The sequence below is a fragment of the Pyxicephalus adspersus genome, chromosome 1, assembly GCF_032062135.1.
Source record: "Pyxicephalus adspersus chromosome 1, UCB_Pads_2.0, whole genome shotgun sequence".
Classification (NCBI taxonomy): domain Eukaryota; kingdom Metazoa; phylum Chordata; class Amphibia; order Anura; family Pyxicephalidae; genus Pyxicephalus; species Pyxicephalus adspersus.
Window position 1 is genome coordinate 74,098,667 of NC_092858.1, and position 18,577 is coordinate 74,117,243.

General features: G+C 35.0%; 1 protein-coding gene across 1 annotated transcript in view; it reads right to left on the reverse strand.

Moving 5' to 3' along the window:
* Window positions 1–6,382: 6,382 nt before the first annotated feature.
* The window catches only part of CFAP47 (cilia and flagella associated protein 47), a gene marked incomplete in the record, with an annotated part of 209,882 nt that continues 197,687 nt past the window's right edge, over window positions 6,383–18,577 (reverse strand). Inside the window, 2 exon segments of the mRNA XM_072404123.1 lie at window positions 6,383–6,963; window positions 17,679–17,847. Coding sequence (XP_072260224.1) covers window positions 6,754–6,963; window positions 17,679–17,847 — 379 coding nt within the window.

Genomic DNA, 18,577 nt, shown 5'->3' on the forward strand with positions numbered 1-18,577 from the left:
GGGCAGGGTTCTCTCCTCCTGTATCACTGTCTGTATTAGTCTGTCATTTGCAATCCTTATTTAATGTACAGTGCTGCGTAATATGTTGGCGCTATATAAATCCTGTTTAATAATAAATAATAATAATATTAATGTAGATTACGTAAGAAAGATTGTTACTGTGTTGATGGGTGGGACATTAATTTGATAAACTCAAGGGAACAGTAGGGATCTCAGGATTAGAGTACAAACACCTTTATCCAAAACACTAAAAGGACGCACTAGTAAATATTTATATATCTTATGCATAATAATATTCAGCCTGCTTGCCACATCTAAAACAAATGTATGTAGGCCTATATACAGCAGCTGACCATGGAAATGTTTTCAGCTTGGCTCCCATACCACTCTTTGTCTGATTCTTTCCCATTCACACCTTTTAAACTGGACTTAAAGCAAACTGCAAAATGCACAGATGAATACATTTATATTACTGCAATTTTACTAGCAAAATGTCTTTTTATTTTTGTCCCTTTGTCATTCTGCTATCAGCATGCTACCTGTTAGCACTCGATGAATGCAGCACACCACCATCAGTTTTTTTGTGCTGCTTTTCTCTCTTCCAGTCTGAATTCTACTGTGTAGTCACATTTATGTACCTACATAGCTTGCATTTTAAAAATATGATTAAATTATGCATTATTAATTACAAACCTGCATTATTTGTATCTTATATATATGCAGGGAATTCAGCTTTCATTTGGCATCCAAGCCAGGCATAATCACCAAACTGGAGTTTGGTGGCTCAGTCTCGACACTGATTAAACTACACCAAGGACTACCCTGAAAGGGTCTGAGACACTCCATTTTGTTAACTGAGACACTCCATTTTGTTAACTGAGACACTCCATTTTGTTTTCCACTCTAGTTTTAGTTATAAGAGATAGACGTATTCCTTGTTATTGTTCTGCCAAACAAGTGTCCTTGCTGATATCTGCTAAATTCAGATATTGCTGACAATTAAAGAATAACAAGATGTCTTGTACGTGTCTGAAACAATGTAGCAAAGAGGTTTTGTATTAGAACAAGGATACTATTATCTCTCAACTGTGGTAAATGAGTATGCACAGTGATATTTTGTTATGTTATAAAAACTGGATGTTTGTTACAATAAAGTTGAAGATTGCTTGATACCATACGAGTGTATGTGTCGTTGACCAATTCTTCCCAGGCGCTTGTTCTGATGCACTGAGAGACACTGGGATGGTGAGAAATCACAGAGGAATAGAGCCAAGAAACCTGCAGATCCTTTCATACCCTCTGATGAAATTAGGTACAGCCGGTAGTGTTTAATTTTTTTCTTTTGTTTCAAAAACATAATATGATAGTATGCCATCCTGGTATTGTGTCTTAAAATGTTCATTCTCTGTTGTTGCAGATCATATCATAGGTATGAATAAAAGACAGCAACTGGAGAGAACAAAAATGAATAAACGGTCCATCATTCAAGGAGCTGGAATTGGTTTGTCCAGTTACCTTCTAAACCATTTGGATTCCCAAAATGTTTGTGACAGGTTGGCATATGACTGCCTAAATGTAGCCAAGTTCATCCAAGCGAAAAATCAGTGTTGAATGGTAGAGCAGTCACTGCTTTTGTCTACGTTTTAAACTTTATAACAGCATGATCTGAAATGTAGTCTATTGTTTCTGCGGGCATCTGTTGCAGAGCTCCCCAAACCCCAGACCGTGGACCAGTACTGGTTTGTGGCCAGCAAGTTGGGGGCCACAGATGACAGGAGGCAGGAATGCCGCACTATTTACACTGTTCTACGACAGTGTGATGACAGGAAGTGGAGTTGCTGAGAATGGTAGAGCAGTGTAGTTGTTGTGACATCCGTCCCCCCTATCCCCTGGGCAGTGACAAAATGTTATTCCATGTTACTGGGCCCTGCTGTCAGAAAGGTTGGTGAGCACTGTGCTAATGTACTCTTAGCACACAATCTATTGTGACTAAACATCTTGTAGGCAAGAGGACGACAGGAAGCATGGCAATGACTGCCTCCATACAATGGAAGGCAATGGATGTTTCTTGGCACTATTTCATTTGGCTTTAACAGAGAAACACAGCCATGGAGAGGGAAATGAGCTAGCAGATTGAGAGAGATGGACATGGAAAGTTGCATTAGTCAAACTGCAAAGCTGAAGCCTGAAAATTAAAGGAAAATGACAAAGCTGGACTTGGACCTTCAAACACTTATATCCTAAAACCCTTAACGCAACTCAATCTAAATCTGAAAAGTCTTGTTCAGCATACTCTCCACAACCTACAATGGAAGCATACAGGTGCTGAAATACCAGACAGTACTAAATTTCCAGTGCCAGAAAACTGATGTGGCCTGGTAACATTCCTAGTTCTAGTTGCATATTTATACATTAGAAAGTTGCAATGCAAATATTGACCAGTTGCTCTGCTGTTTTTTTATAAACTACTTTCATTACAAGGTCTCATTTTTATTGTCCCCTGGTCTTGAAAGAAAGTATATAACATAGTAATATACACATTTTGATTAGAAGAGTTGTTCTAAATATTAAGTAGCAGTACTGAGCTAATAAATCTCAGGATTCAACTGCTAGCCAGCACCATTTCAATGACACCCATTTCCCTCTCGAGATATATTAATATTCATTGGTTCGAAGAACTGATGTAGACAAATGAGCAAAGACACTAAAGTCAATTAAAGGCAATGGGCAAAGTACAATAACCGCTTTCTATATATTAGAGCAGGGTATACAACTTGTGTCATTGAGGGACGCTGACTGGACACATTTTCTAAACAAAATGCAATGACACTAAAAGCCAAATAAATTACTTGTAAAGAAAACAAAACATGTGAACTAATCAGGAACCTCTATTGCCACAATGAATAAAATAAAGTATATCAGAAAGTGCAAAATATTCTAAAGCAGAAATGTAGCTAATTAAAAAATACAATATAGTTCAGCTGAAAATGAACATGTCTTTTCCATCTTCCAGGAAGTGTTACGCATAGTATATCCCTGCTGTCTCTCATGTATTGTCAGTGGGGAAGTCTGCAAGTGGTTTGAAAAAGAAATCATTTTAATTCACAGGTAATAAATACTCTTCTGAACAAAACTGAGTGTCCAAGTTATATAAGTAACTATATAAGAAAAAATTAAACAAAACTTTAATGAGACAACACAAAGCAAAGAAGCTTTTATTACTTTCTCATCAATAGTTAAATACAGTCTTAGTACCAAATCAACCTATAATTAAAATATAAAATCTGCTTTTTATATGTGGAGTAAACCGGTGTAGCATCTGAAGTGGTTAAATGCATACCTCTGGGTTTGGGTATAACATACCAGTGGCTAAGAAAATACAAACCGTGAGTTAAAAATAAATCATGCAAGGGTTTTTTTTCTATATGGGCCCCCAGCCGCTCTGCAGGTACACCTATTAGTTTCAGCACATTCACTGAACAGCTCAGAGGTTATAGGCCATTTCCTCCCTCCCTCTTAGTATGTCATTATCCTCCTATATGTACATAATAGGCCAATCACAGATCTGAGCTGTGTATTCCTTTCTCAATTATTAACGGGTACATTTTTCTAAACAAATAACTAGTTGCTATAAAGGAGCGTGGCAGAGGGAGAACAGAGTGGGTATAGTGAAGCTCTAAGACGCACCTGGTTTCTTGCAAACAATAAAAAAGAAGTCCTGGAAATTGAAATTAGAGCTTTGATGAACAGTTCTGCAACTATCATAGGGCATGGAAAACCAGCACAACCATCCTTTAATTCTACAGAGTAAGATCAGAAAAAACTTTTAAAGGAAATTTTTCAATTAGGAGTTTACATTGGGTTCTATTTATAAAGCAATGGATCTGACATTCCCTCAAACATTTCTTGGTGGGAATCAGTTAGTGCTATTTAAACACATTAAATACTGGAAAATTCTCACATAGGAATGGTTGAGGGAATGTCTGATTCTCTAATTTATAAACAGAGCCAGTTGACTTCAAAATATTAATAATAATAACCTAATAAATGTCACAATGTCATATAATATCAAAAATGTAAAAATCTTAAAAAAAAAAAAAAATCATAGCCTTTATTTCATGAGTATTTCCAGTTCCTTATAATTTTCTTGATCATTTTTCCTTAACATTATCTCTTTAGATGCACCCGTTATATGTGTAATTATTTGTGTTTTTATTTTATCAATGTCTATGCCCTTCAATATTACTTTTCCTTCAGGGCCAGGAGGTTAAAAAAATTACAAGCAGGTTAAATGTAATAACCACTATTTTAGATGTGGAAATCAGTGATCAAAAAGAAGTGCGAGGACACAAGGTGGAACACAAAGACACCTCAAGATGCAAGAAAGGGACGGTAAAGCTAGATAGAGTGTTTTCAATTTACTTCAAAGTGAAATGAAAGTGACTTTAGAAAATGCCAGCAGGTAGAGTTTCTTGGTTTTAAATACTTTGCTTATCTCTTTATTAAAAATTGACGACTGGTGTAGATCACAAAAAAAAAATCTGTCTGGTTTGCAGCTGGAAATTCAGACAATTGTGATAAATAAAAATTCAGATTTTAAAATAATTAGACAAGTCTATGTGAATATATTTAGGCAAATCCTGGCAGCTTCCATTGTTGACTGCTGATTAAGTAAAGGAAAAAAAAACAGTTCGTCATTAATATACATCAAGCTTCCATGAGACATGAATATCAGAAGTGAGCTTAAAGTATTGTTTAGTTTTTTACACTGGGTGTTTAATAGAGCTTTAAGCTATATTTACTTGACAGGGTTGCAATGTAGTACTTTAATTTCAGCAAAATTGTCCTAATAATTGTTTACTTGAAAAAATGCTAAAATGCCAGAGGCAAGAATAATTCTGCCATTAAAAGTGTGTGCAGTATTTATTTTGGTTACTTTATCTCATAAAGTACGTTCATTGATGTTTGCAAGATCTACAATTACTCACTGATTACAATCTGTGCCTGCATCTGAAGTAAAATATCCTCACAGCAGGGATGGAAAACACATTGCTTTCAGAAGATGGCTTCCTAAATGTAATTTTTGCTTGATTTTGTTAAATCAATTGAAGCTGGAAGAGTTTTTCTAACGTGTGTACACTTGTCACAAAACAAAAGTGAAGCCTGCTGTGTTTAACCATCTAACATGTAGTACTCAAGATTGGACAGCAATCAGTAACTGCTGGACCTGCAAGGACATTCCGAATGACTGAAATGCTTCAAACTGTTACCGTTTCCCAAGTCTTGTATTAGCTATTAGTTGGTGAGGGGTACTGGTGAGAGTGAAATGGCTGGAACGTGATTTTTAAGGTGGTTCTCACAATTAGAGGCACTGTGTGAAACAGGATATTTTATGATAACACTTCAGGTACCAAACACAGTTATTATATATTTATAAATGAAATAAAGGACTATTTTTTAAGCTACTTTATAGCTTCGCAGTTGGGAAAAAACCTAATATATATGACACTTGAGCCGTACTGTAATTACAGACCCAGTGTGTTTATAGAGCTTCACAGGAGTATAAACAATAAGCATATTTACACTGTTAAAGTACTAAAACCCAACTCTGCAGCACTAGTTATTATTGAACTTGTATATGGGGTGTAAATAAAAAGGGGTTTCTTTTAAAAATAAAAAGTGGAACCCCAGTAAAAAGTCAAAATAGAAAGGTGGATGATACACTGACAGATTGTACGCTTCTTCTAATTGCACAATACCTTCTTTCTATTGGTGGTAGTGTAAATTAATATGAAATACATTTGGATGTTATATGTGCAGTCAACAAAAGCAACTCAAGTAACTGCGAAGAGCATGTTGTCTCATGTCCTAAAATCAGTTTTGAAGAACTTCTTGTCTAAAGGCAGTCTCAATTTCCCTGCCATTCTGATTCTCTTGTTCTTCTAAAGAGCTGAAAAAAGTCTGAAGAGCAGAACAGATAACAGTACAGTAGCTCACAATCTTCTTTAATGACCTTTGTGATTTGTGTCTTCAGCTAAAGCTGCAAAGGTTTTATATAGTCATTCTCTGGTTTTTAAACATTTTAACCCATAACTTTTTCATGGAACCAAACATACTGAGCAGAAGCGTACTAAAAATAGCACTAAAGAGCCAAATAAAAATTACCAAAAGCAACCAATCAGATAACATCACTCATGGACCTTATTGCAGTTAATAAAATCTTACTGCATACTATGAACTACTGCACTACTGAACTACTACAAATAACTACATATTTATTTAATTTCAACACAATTACAGGTTCAAGGCTGGGTACACACGTTCAAATATTGTTGCTGGAAACTTTCATAGTTGTTTCTAGTGACAAGAGAGTGGCATATAAATGAATTTTCTGTTCTGTGGGGAGGGGATGAGGGAGAAAGAATGATCAGCAACCTGCTGTGCTTTCCTTCCTTCACTTAGTTGTATTGCGGTCGTTCATCATTGGTCGCTCATAGATCCGTCAGGATGGATCCATGAATGACATCAGGCGACCTCTATACACATTCTTGCAGAGATGAGCCGTTCATAGAGAGAGAATAATCTGATGTGTGTATATAACCCTACGATTTTATTTAGTTTGTGTGTCCAGATCCATTAATGTATTCTTAATTCCAAATCCCAAAGAAAATAATTTAAAATTTGAATTAAAAAAATATTTTTATTATCTCAAATGTTTGCATCAAAAAAATGGCAATCATCATTTCAACCTTTTTACGTTGTTCTTACTATCAAAGAAGCCCCTTTAATTGGTGAAGAAACAGCTGTTGATGTTAGTTTAAGGTTTTCACGTAAAAAATTGCGTTTTTGAGTTGCAGTTGGTTGCTTGATACCCATGGAACATATTCTAGATGAAACATTTGTTGGTGGAGTAGTGTTTGGGGGAACACCATTAATTTCATAGGTCCATTCCATTGTTGCAGTCTGGAAAAGAAACAGACAGCAAAAACGCTAAAAAGTTAGTAAAAACACTGAAAATATTTTTAGTGAAGACAAATTACCAGATACCAAAATACAAAGGGTAAATCGCTAACAATTTGCTCAACTTACAGAAAAAGAACAGCCAATTCTAAAGCTATATAAATGAATTTCTTTATACAACTACACTAAACAACCACCACAAAGAGCCAAGTATGTATAAACTTACAACCATAAGGACAGTTCCATTTGTGAGGTGTTTCCCTCTGGTATTAAGATCTAACTTTCTGAATGAATGACTAAGACTGGCCTAATTTAGCCGATTGCTTCACATCTAGCTAGCTAACTTTACATTTTGTCGTTAAACAATTTAGAGAGTAAGAACCAAAATAAACAGATAAAAAATAGGTCAGCTTCCTTTTAGGTATAAAACACATAAATTCATACTAAAATAAAAGAAAAATTATATATTTAAAGTATATGTAGATCCAATAGTTTTTTTAATGTAGTAGGGAAATTGTATCTTGTGTTTAAATTGTATTTTGTTTTTAACCTTTATTTTAATAAAGATTCTTATTTGAAAAAAGTAAGGGAGGATTAAAAATGTTGTCAGTTTATTTCATGCTGCCTATATGCCATTTAGGTGGATTTTCCTTTACTTTCTGTCCAAGACACACAACAGGAAGGTTTAGGAAATCCTCCAAAAATAAGGGAATTGGCCTAACAGTTGTGTGTGTGTGTGTGCCTTTATTGGATGATTTTCATTTACCTTTTGTTCTGGGGCAACCCTAAAAATTAGGATTTCCCTCAGTTTCTTTATTGGTGACAATGCTGATCAGTACAAAAGGAGAGGGAATCTCCCCAATGGGTACACAGATTGCAATAAAAATAAAAATTGTTCCATTTTAAACTAAAGCATCTAAGCTTTTGGTTGAGCAACAATAAATGTTTGTGTTTTAAAACACTTCTAACCAAAGATCTAAATATAATACTAGTTTTGCAATAGGCTTCCCCTCCTTCCCCCCAATACACTTTAAAGGCCCACACTTCCTCTGTGTGACCATTTCCCAGCAACCTCTTCTCTAAGCCAGGCACCGATGCCATTCTCTACAATCTAGGACCAATAGCTTTACATTTAAAGTGAGGACTATAACCGTGAGAAACAGGCAGCAAAGAGAATGCAGGCCACCGGGAGATCAATGGATAAAAATAATGAACTCCTTTTTACTTGTCCCCTAAACAGAAATAGATATTTGACCCTTGCCTGGCAGGAGTAGCCCAGTTGCCATAGATTTTTTTTCCTCGAGTTTAGCATTAAAGCTGTCGACTTGGAATAGCAGTGGTCAGGCCTTAGCTCTAAGGACAGAAATGTCAAGGCAACAATAACAAACTGAAACTTTATTAGAGAACACTTCACCCTTTTAAAGATACCATGTGCCCTGTGATATCTACAATAAGGCAGGACATATAAATGTTTAATAAAAATTAAAGTTAACATTATAAGAACATTCAAGCTTTTATTCTCCAGCTCCCTGGTTGGATACTAAATATAGAACAGGAAAGATGAACCTATAACTTAAAATGACATTAGATTCTCAGAAATAGTATCTACCGTATCTCAGGAGTCAGAAAATGGCAGCTTGGAACTGTAGTGCATTAAATAAACAGGATTCACATTTAATACTCTTTTAAAAAGATTTTTTTAAAACAACATTTAGGGTGTCCATTGAGAAATAGATGCCTTAATTGCTGTATAAATTATTCATGTTTCATGGCCCTTTTCAAAGTCAGAGTTACAATACCAATATTATAATTCAAATTTTATTTCAAATGTTATTCTGGACCCAAAATGTCAGTGTGAGTGTTCAGTAGGTAACATGAGTAGCTGGATCTAAGCACGAGGAGTGTGCAAGCCTATATCTGTAATTGCATGTCCTACTTGGTAAATGCAATATAAATTGACTTTTTGCATATGATTAAATGGTTGAAGCCAGAAAATCTTTTCCTCATTCACTAGACTAAGTGAAAATTTCCTGCAAGGTTACAATTCACTTTGCTAATGAGACCATAATCTTGTTTTAGGAAATCAAGCAATGTGGTACAAATCATTCAATGTACAACATTGGAAGGTACACAAGTTTATTTACCTTAACCTATTGACTTGCATTTGGCACTTATTCTATTGATGTTATGCACACCTCTACCTTTGTGAATGGCCCAGTTAAAGGCCCTAGAAGAAACCTCAGTTCACTTCCTCTTTTCTTTCCTTCCTACACGTGTAATATATAAAAATGTATATTATTAATTACTTTAATCACTTTATTTATGTGTGTTTTCATAGCATTTCTAAAATCCAATCATAGGAATGTGAATGCTGAACATAATGTACACATCATGAAGGACACTGAGAATGTGACCAACATATCCCATTTTATACAGTAATGAGGGCAGTGGATAGTAGACTAAAAGGCCATGAACAGAGGACTGTAAAAATAAATATGCAATATAATAAAGTATTATAATTTTAATGACTTCTACCTTTGGTCTATTAAGTTTGCAAAGTATCACTGTTATAATTATTTCTATAATAAAAACATATAAATGTGATGAAAAACTGTAGAGTATAAATTTGTTCTAAAAACATTCATAATTAGTTAACCCTTATGGATTGCACCTACATGTTCTTATCACATAATGGGCCCCATTATCAAACCACAATCCTGCCATTAAATGAATGTACTCATTTACCATGTACTGTAAAATCCTTATTAAGAGAAATATCAGTTTTTTCACTGCTATTATTTTATAAGCATATTTCAATCAAATATATCTGACATGAGTTTTCACACATGTATTATTTATTGTAGTTTCTTCACATGCATTATTTATTGTAGTTTCTGAGCTTCATGTTCCTGGGAGTATTTCTAATCATAGTATTATTATATAAGGCATGTGAAATGCTACTTAATGGAAACACATATTGCTGCAATTTTGTTAAATATTAAAGGGACTTTTTACGTCACCTGTACAATTTGAGTTGCCATCTTGTCAACAGTAACTATATTTATGGTTTCACATTTTATCTTTTGCCTGTCAAGCAACTGCAGGTAATGGTAAATAACACAATATTTGTTGAAAAAAAAGTTTTATTTAGTTTGTGCTAAATATAATCCTCATCAAGGCATTCATCTTTGTATTTTTTCACTAGTAAGCATAGCACAAACATGAACATATTTACCCATTCTGTTGCTAACTGCTATGCTATGTCTTGAAAGCTAAATACATTTGTAACCACCTATACAGAAGACATCCAGTGTGATAAGAACAATTCCCACACAAATACCTAGGTGCTGGATCTTGCATTGCGTATGCATTTGGACTTTTCCCAGATATCCAAATTAGAGAGCCTTTGGGTACCACTGTGGAAACATTTGGGATTAGGCATTTGGCTTGCTAGTACCAATCTCCAGTCTAAATCTACACCCTTCACCCCAGTACGCAGTTGCCCCCCAGATATCTGGGATACTGATGGAGGACCAGGATCCCACAATAGGAGTAACAGGGGACACAATGGGAAGCCTGACAGTCCAGGGTCAGTAACCAGGTGATCCACAGATAATCCAATACAGGAGATTCCAGCAGAGGCAAGTCCAAGAAACTGAGCCTGGGGTCATACAGAGGCAATTAGTCTACTGAACAAGGTATCCAAGGAGTTGGGGTTACAAGCAAAGGTCGGACCAGGCAGCAAACAATCACAGGGTCTGGCAAAAAGGAAGAGCAACAGGTAATCCAACAGAAATTTACACCACTAGTGGGCCAGCCAGGCTGAACGCTATAATGGGCAACAAGTGCCTGGAAGCTGAGAAGCTTGAAGGAACCAGTAGCCAGGGGCAGGGCATGATCGTAGCCAGGGGCAGGGCATGATCGTAGCCAGGGGCAGGGCATGATCGTAGCCAGGGGCAGGGCGTGATCGTAGCCAGCGGCAGGGCATAATTGTAGCCAGGAACTAATATGCCCATTGGCTGCAGCACATTAATCCCCTTTAGCTGAATAGAGCCTCAATGTATGTGCAGGAAATGCGGAGAAAAGTGCATGCTTGGCTAAAGGGAAAGTGGGGTTGCTTCAAGCTGCAGAGCAGAGGACTTCAAGCTGCAGAGGCAGAGTTATTGCTTGATCTCATTTGCTGCAGCAAGTGACATCAGAATAAACAGAGTGCCCTAAACAATTGTGGTTTATGGCACAGGATCGCCAGACAGAACATTTGCTTGGGATATTGCAATTCTTTCAATGGTTGTAAAGTTTAAACACTTGAAAGGTAAAGGCACAATCTCACCTGTTAGTCTCACAGTGGAAATAAATTGGTGTGGTTATAAAGATATTTTCTTACTTAGGTGTAATTATTCTACAACTTTAATAAATGATAAAATGTTAACTTTTTTCCACTACTCAGGCCATTACTGAACTAATTTCTGATAATAGCTGCTTTACTTTATTCAAGCAATGTGCTGATTTAAATCTGTACAACAACACTAGTATTAATAAGAATTATTCCCAGGGGGTATCCTAATTGCTTTGTTAATTGAAGCTGAAGGTGAAACAGTTATCTTTTTGGAATGCTTTGAAATGTACCTGATGGGTTATGCTCACTGTGAATATGTATCATTAACCTCTGCAAAACATCTTTGTTGATATCTGATGTGCAGAACAATTCAACCCTGCTTGTTATCATATACCCTTTCTTTTAAATATAATAATCCGTAGGTAAAATCTTATTTTAACATACTTTTATCTATGTTTTTTAAGTTAACCACTTAGCATATAGTCTCATAAAAGTTAAGTAAAATTCTTTAAAATTTTAAAAATCACAATGCTTAATGCTTAGTTTGAATCTTTTAGTTGAATAATAGAAGCATGAATGTTTTTGTGCCCTAATTTTCATTGCTTGTTATTGGTTATTCATAGTAAGCACAGTTATTAAGCATCCCATTTGCATTCATTTTTCTTCTCCTTTAGTAATTGAACTTTATTAAAGTCAAACTCTGGGCTCTTATATTTTCTACACTCGTAGGACCACTACTGCAGAAAAAAGAAAGACATCTGTTTACAATTTTAACAGATACCTTCACCTGGGTCTTTCTTTAACCTCCTGCAATGGGCAAATCCCAAAAGTAATAGAACAACTAAGCTTACACGAAATGGTTTGAATTATGGTGATCATTAATACACTCAAAAAGGGTGTGTTGTGCCATTGCTGAATGAGAGGGCCTGATATATTAAAGCTCTCCAAGACTGCAGAAGATAGACTACCATGGGGGAACCTGGGTGATCCAGCAAATCTGCAATAGATTTCTTAAAAATCATTTGCTCCTATTTGGCAAATGCCTTAAATACTGGACCAGATCAGGTTTACAGGATCACCAATGTTCTCCAATGATAGTCTATCTTCTCCAGTCTTGGAGAGCTTTAATAAATCAGATGTAGTGTGTCTCTAGGGGACCGCACCAAATGTCAGATGAGTATTTCAGTCAAGGCTGCTTTAATATTATAATTATTATAATTACTATCACTCTAGCCTTAACAACACTATGGTTAAATGTTCAAATCTTGACCAGGACACCATCTGTATAGAGCCTGTAAGCAGTCTAATACCTGTAATGTGTTGTTGAAAAAATAATATACATGCTTTTAAAATATTTAAATGTCCCTTTGCAATTTGAAATGCCACATTGAACAGCCCCCCCCCCCCTTTTTTTGTTTTACTTTAAACATGGGGGAACCTTTGAAATAACTTCCAGGACTTCAGATTTCCCTAGGATGAGGCCATCACTAAACTGTCTTGTTCGCAGGATATAAAGTAAAAGAGCCAATCTGTGTGGACACTGTTGTTGTGAAAGCAGTGATAGATTGATCACTTTCTTCATGTGACAATTTAAAGTTAAGAAAACTAAATTAGTGCTCCACTTAGGCTCAACAAGCTTACCATTTCTTCTAAAGTATATACTATTCACTAAAATTGAAACCAAATGTATACTCCATACAAGATATTTCCACTGCACAATCAGTCTGCATTGCTACTCAATATGTCCATGTAAAATAAAACAATTGTTATGTCACTCCTCATTTCTGATATAAATAGAATCTGTCAAATGGAATATCTCCTGTGTAAAATGAAGACAGCAATATAAGATCCATATATTCAAATGTGTAGACCAACACTAAGGAGCATTCCAGTTTCCTTGGAGGCTGTGATCATATCCTAGTTATTCATGATTACTGCGAGCAGAGCCAGACATTCCCTGCTGACTGTACCTTTATGTTACATTATCAACATTATTGCACAGTTTACCATCCAGTCATTTTAAACAGATATTTACATTAAAGAGGGAATTAGAACCAACACAATGTCAGACTTAATTTCTGTATTAAAAATAATAGGTACTCCACAACAGTTTCACATCTAAAAAATGGTTGCTTCTCTGCTTCTTCCTGTACGCATTTTGATATATTATTGTAATAATTTCCTGAAGTTATTTTTATGTGACTTTCACAATTTTATGTGCTTGCTTTGAAATTTCTATATCCATATTACAAATGTAAAATCTCCTTCTAGTCACTGCTTATTTTTCAGGTAGAGAAGTGAGGATTAACAAAGGATGAGATGAAAACAGTTACAAGATAAGACATACGAAGAGTAGAATATTGTTAGAGTGTACTCAGACTAATAGAGCAGAGTAAAGCACAGTCAGTATGCAAGGCTATTTAAAGGGAAGTGTAGCAGGTCCCTTCATTATATACTAATACAAAATATGCAAGACATACATAACACTTAATGCACTGATAGTAAGGTTTTCAGTGAGTTGATAAGAACCAAATATATATTCAAAGATTGAAAATCTTCTTAAAAAGATAAATAAATTTACTAAAAAGGGTATTTAGAAAAACAAGGCAGAATGGCCCTTTTAGGTATTATGCTGGAGTCAATTAGGCATGGTTTACACAGACTGTACGTAGTGAGCAAATTAATAAGTGCATAGGCGAATTTTCAAACCTAGATTTGGGATGGTGTTCTGGGCATGGGTGAACTGCTTTGGTCAGGTGAAGCAATACAAATGTTTGTGTAGCTGCAGTCTCACAGCTAATGGACAACAAACGTGTACTGAGCTATCCAGACTTGTACTCTCTATTACAGTAGGATCCTTGGTAGACGTCAAATTGGTCTGACCTCAAAAATGAGACTATTTCAATTACCAACATATAATTATATAGATTCTTCTTTTTATTAAAAAACATTACTGAAAAGATCTTGCCCAGGCACTTACATTTAAATAACCTCCCTATTTTAAACCTTATCTTAGCTTTACTCTTCCCTTTAACATCAGCAAAAATAAAGGATCTATCTATCAGAGAATGACTATTGGTAAGAGGTGTGCCTATCTGTCTGAGATCTTCCCACCCACCAGTGATTACATAACACTTCCCTACATAACTTCAGGCTGTGTGAGAAAACCAATGTATCCTTAACAAATATCCTTTTCTACTGATAAAACAGAACAATCATCATTTTTTTTTACAAAGATTTTCCAGCATGGAACATTTGTGTGTGTGATAACAAGCACTGAAAATGTAATGCTCATAAAGTCCAAATATAACAAGCAGTGTTAAACTTTATTTATAGAATATGACTAAGGATAAGTTTGCTGCATATTGGGTTTCCACCACAAAACACTATTAAATGGCTATCTATACATATGTATGGACATCTATATATGAATAAGCACAAAATCATAATTCAAGTGTAGAGCTGCATATCATATGCATATGCCTAAATGATATGGGCAGCACGGTGGCTCTGTGGTTAGCACACATTCCAAAGACCTGAAGTTAGGTTATTTGACTTCCCCCTAAAATTGACCTTATTCTGTATTAAAGACATATATGACTTTGGTAGCGAAATTAGATTGTGAGCTCCTTTGAGGGACAGCTAGAGACAGGATTTTAGACTAAAGTCGGTGCTATATAAATACTGTGTAATAATAATATTATTAATAAATGATGATAATAGGTTTAGGAAAAAAAAATTAATCAAATTGCAATGGTAAATTGTTAAAAATTTTACAATGACATGTCACCATAAAACTGGCAGCATGTGAATGTAGGAATAATACAAGTATTATTTACAAAATGTAAGCAAATGTAAATTTATATTATTGAAAAATTAGGTATGTTAAGCTTCTGTCAGAAATGTATGAGCTGCATTCTCTGGAAATGATCAAAAGTAAAACTTTTAGTTCAGACAGGAGTTTATGTCTGAAATAGAATGAGTAAGATTTTCCATCTTCTATTAAAGAAGATTATGAAATAGTTCCTTCAATAGACAAGGCTGCTCTGTTTTTTATGTTGACAGTATAAACTAAAAATGATGAAACAAAATTATTTTTGCAAATACGTTGTTCACTGTTTTGCTAAGTTACAGTTTGTATTTACATAAATAAAATGCAAATGTTTGTCTATTCTACAATCCCAAAGATGCAATAAATATTGACAGCATGAGTAATGTTTCTTCATACTTTGCATGCATTTCTCTTGCTGTTCAATGACTAATTATGACCATAACTTTAAAGTCCCGCTCATGGCACCCTAAAACTTCATTACCCTGGTCATAATGGTTAGAATTGCCAGTGTTTTTCTGTTTGAGTTCTGTGGCCTTCAGAAATGTGAGCTATCCCATTTCAGGAAGCTACAGAATTAGCCACACTTCCAATTCCTTATTTCATTACACTGTAGTATATAATAGACAACAATTCTAGTGTTGTACCTAGTCGACGTCCCTGTGCTTTGCTATTTACAATGTACTGCTTGTGGTTATAGTAAGGCCCTGCAGAAGGCTGTGATTTGGCTATGGTATACTTTTGTACTCAGGGCATAGTTATGGTATAACTATAGATCTGAAATTAACAATAATGTTATATTAAAGTGCATATGTTATGCTAGATACAGGTTGACTTTTAATTTAAAAATTCTAGATGTCTACCTGTGTCTGGTTTCAGTGTTATTTTAGACTTTCTGTTATTTTAGAATCATTGTTATCATTATCATTATCATTGTTAAAGTGTCATAGCTCCTTATCCTCTGGACCTCTGGAAATATTATCATTAGGCCATGCCTATTATATGATTCTTTTACAGTGATTAGACAATTTAGACCTTTTTTTAAATAAAATTAAACAGCTTCTTAACTTGATCTTGAAAAATGCATCACATACATCTATCTGTCTAGTATACAAATTCTTTCCCATTGGCCGCAACCATAACTTGAGACTGTGATTAAGCAGAACTTCAATTCTTAATTTGAATGCAGTTCACTAAGTGGTGGTGGCATAATGAAATGCATTTAAGTGCTGGCATTCCTGATAAATGTTGTTAGCAGACAGCAGACGACTAAGGAATCTACTTAGGTATTATTTGCTCCTTTTGATAAACTTACAGTGCCAGCCTTGCTTACAAAGGTTTACTTTATGCTGTCATAGTTTTATATTTAGCTGGAATGTTGCTGCAATAGCTAATAGGGCACGCAAGTATCAAAATAGAGTACCCTGTATGTGTGTTTCTGACATTAACCAAACTTTTCCTAGAGCTTAATGTGGAAACTTTACGCTGATCCACAGTGCTCAGATATGTATTTGCTTTAGAAAGCTTTTAAAATTAATGTAGACTGTAGTGTCCAAGTGCATTGGTGCTAAATTCTTTGTTCTTTGTTTTATGTTGAACTGAATTTTGGAATGGGTACAACATGTACAACTCTAGGCAGCAAAACTTGAAAAATGACCAGTGTAGTAAAGTAAAAATGCACAGTCACACCTAAAGGACTTTTCAGTGTTTCAGTTGTCCTGTTTTAGGATTTGGCAACGCTCATAACTGGATTTGTAAATGATGACAGCCCTTCAAAATCCTTTTACTTTTCTAAACAACCCAACAATGCCACAGCCTATAACAGAATTGAGAATAGTTCAGTTTTGTTTTTCCTTTTTCTATTGGATCCCAATTTTTGATGGTAAGAGTTAAATCAAATGCATTCCTTCCTGTATTTATCATATGTACAGTCACTGACAAAGATACAGATAAAACATATTTAGCTACGGTGTTGTGTCTGCAGATGATCTCATGCATAACTCAGCATGTGGGCTTATTGGGGTGAGTAAAAAAGGTGAACTGGCACGGGATCATTTATGAGCAATACAGACCAAGGCAAATAGAAACAGATTCTTAGCTGAGTAACTGTGTGTATTGAACCATTCTGTTTTTCTTTCAGAGGAGGGGGGCTCCATGCAATTCATTCAAATGTTGGGGGAATTATTATTTTGCTATTGAGTTAGAATTGCTATTTATCTTTCTCTTTAATATACAGGATTTCACTCATTTTATGTGAAAACTGAAAATGTTTTATCAGACAGGATATGAAAATAGTAGACTAGATGAGGAAAAGAATCCCTGCCAAACTTTATTTTTGTCTGTGACTTTTTTGCAGATTTTTCCCCCATTTCCTACTTGGAAAAATGTGGCTAATTTTTACAGTAGATCAGGGATATTTCTATAACAGAGTTGGATAACTGAAAAACCTTCCCCACTCAATCCAAAACTAGAAAAAAAAGTTTTTTGACTTGACACAAACTTTAACTTTAATACATGACGGGTAAATTTCCATGTACCTCTTATAAAACTTACCTGTACTACTAAAGTAGCTTTGTGTTTCTTACTGTACATTGTAGGCTTAAATCCAACAGTAATTAGCGTCCCTGCAGTTCCAATGGGCAATAATTCTCCAGATTGTGGAAGTACAGAAAACTCCACGTCACTGCCTGGTAAAAAGTATGCGCTGAATGGTTCTGGGTACCTTGGCACAAAAATAAAAATATTAGGTATAATAAGGCTTGAATAATGAATTAATAAATAAATACAATAAAAGTAATCATGAAATATCAGGCAAGATGTGCTTCTCTTGACGTACTGATTAGTAACTAGATAGAAATGTCAGTAGAAAGCTGCACTTCAATCTGTCACTACAGGTTGTCCTCAAATACTATTACACCTACGTCACCCTGTATTGGTGTGCCATGGGAAATAACGAAAGGCCATACACCTAAAAAAAATCACTGTTATCGTGACAGTTAAAAATTGTCAGGCAATTTATTATACCTTTTATTTTTAAACCAGCTATCTAAAAGTGTCACACTTCACTAGATATGAGCTGCATTACATTTTGTGTTCCATTTAAATAAAAGACAAGCACAGACAGCTGTATCTGCTACACAGGCAAATAAGACAATTACCTATAGGAACACTATTTATGCTGGCAAAAACTGCAAAATACTATTACATCAAGCAAACTTGAATAAATTGTTGGGCAGATGGCTTTTTAATAGGTGAGTTTATTTCTGTGCAATCTTGTACTGAAAAGTTTTTTTTTTATAAACTTAACAAAAGTAAAAAAAATGGATAAAAAATTATTAATTCAAACTTGCTTATTTTTTTCTAAAGGAGATATTAGGTTTTTTAAAGTCCAGAACCTGCAGGGCCCAACATAAACAGCTGTACAATTTCACATTTACTTACTGAATTAGTAA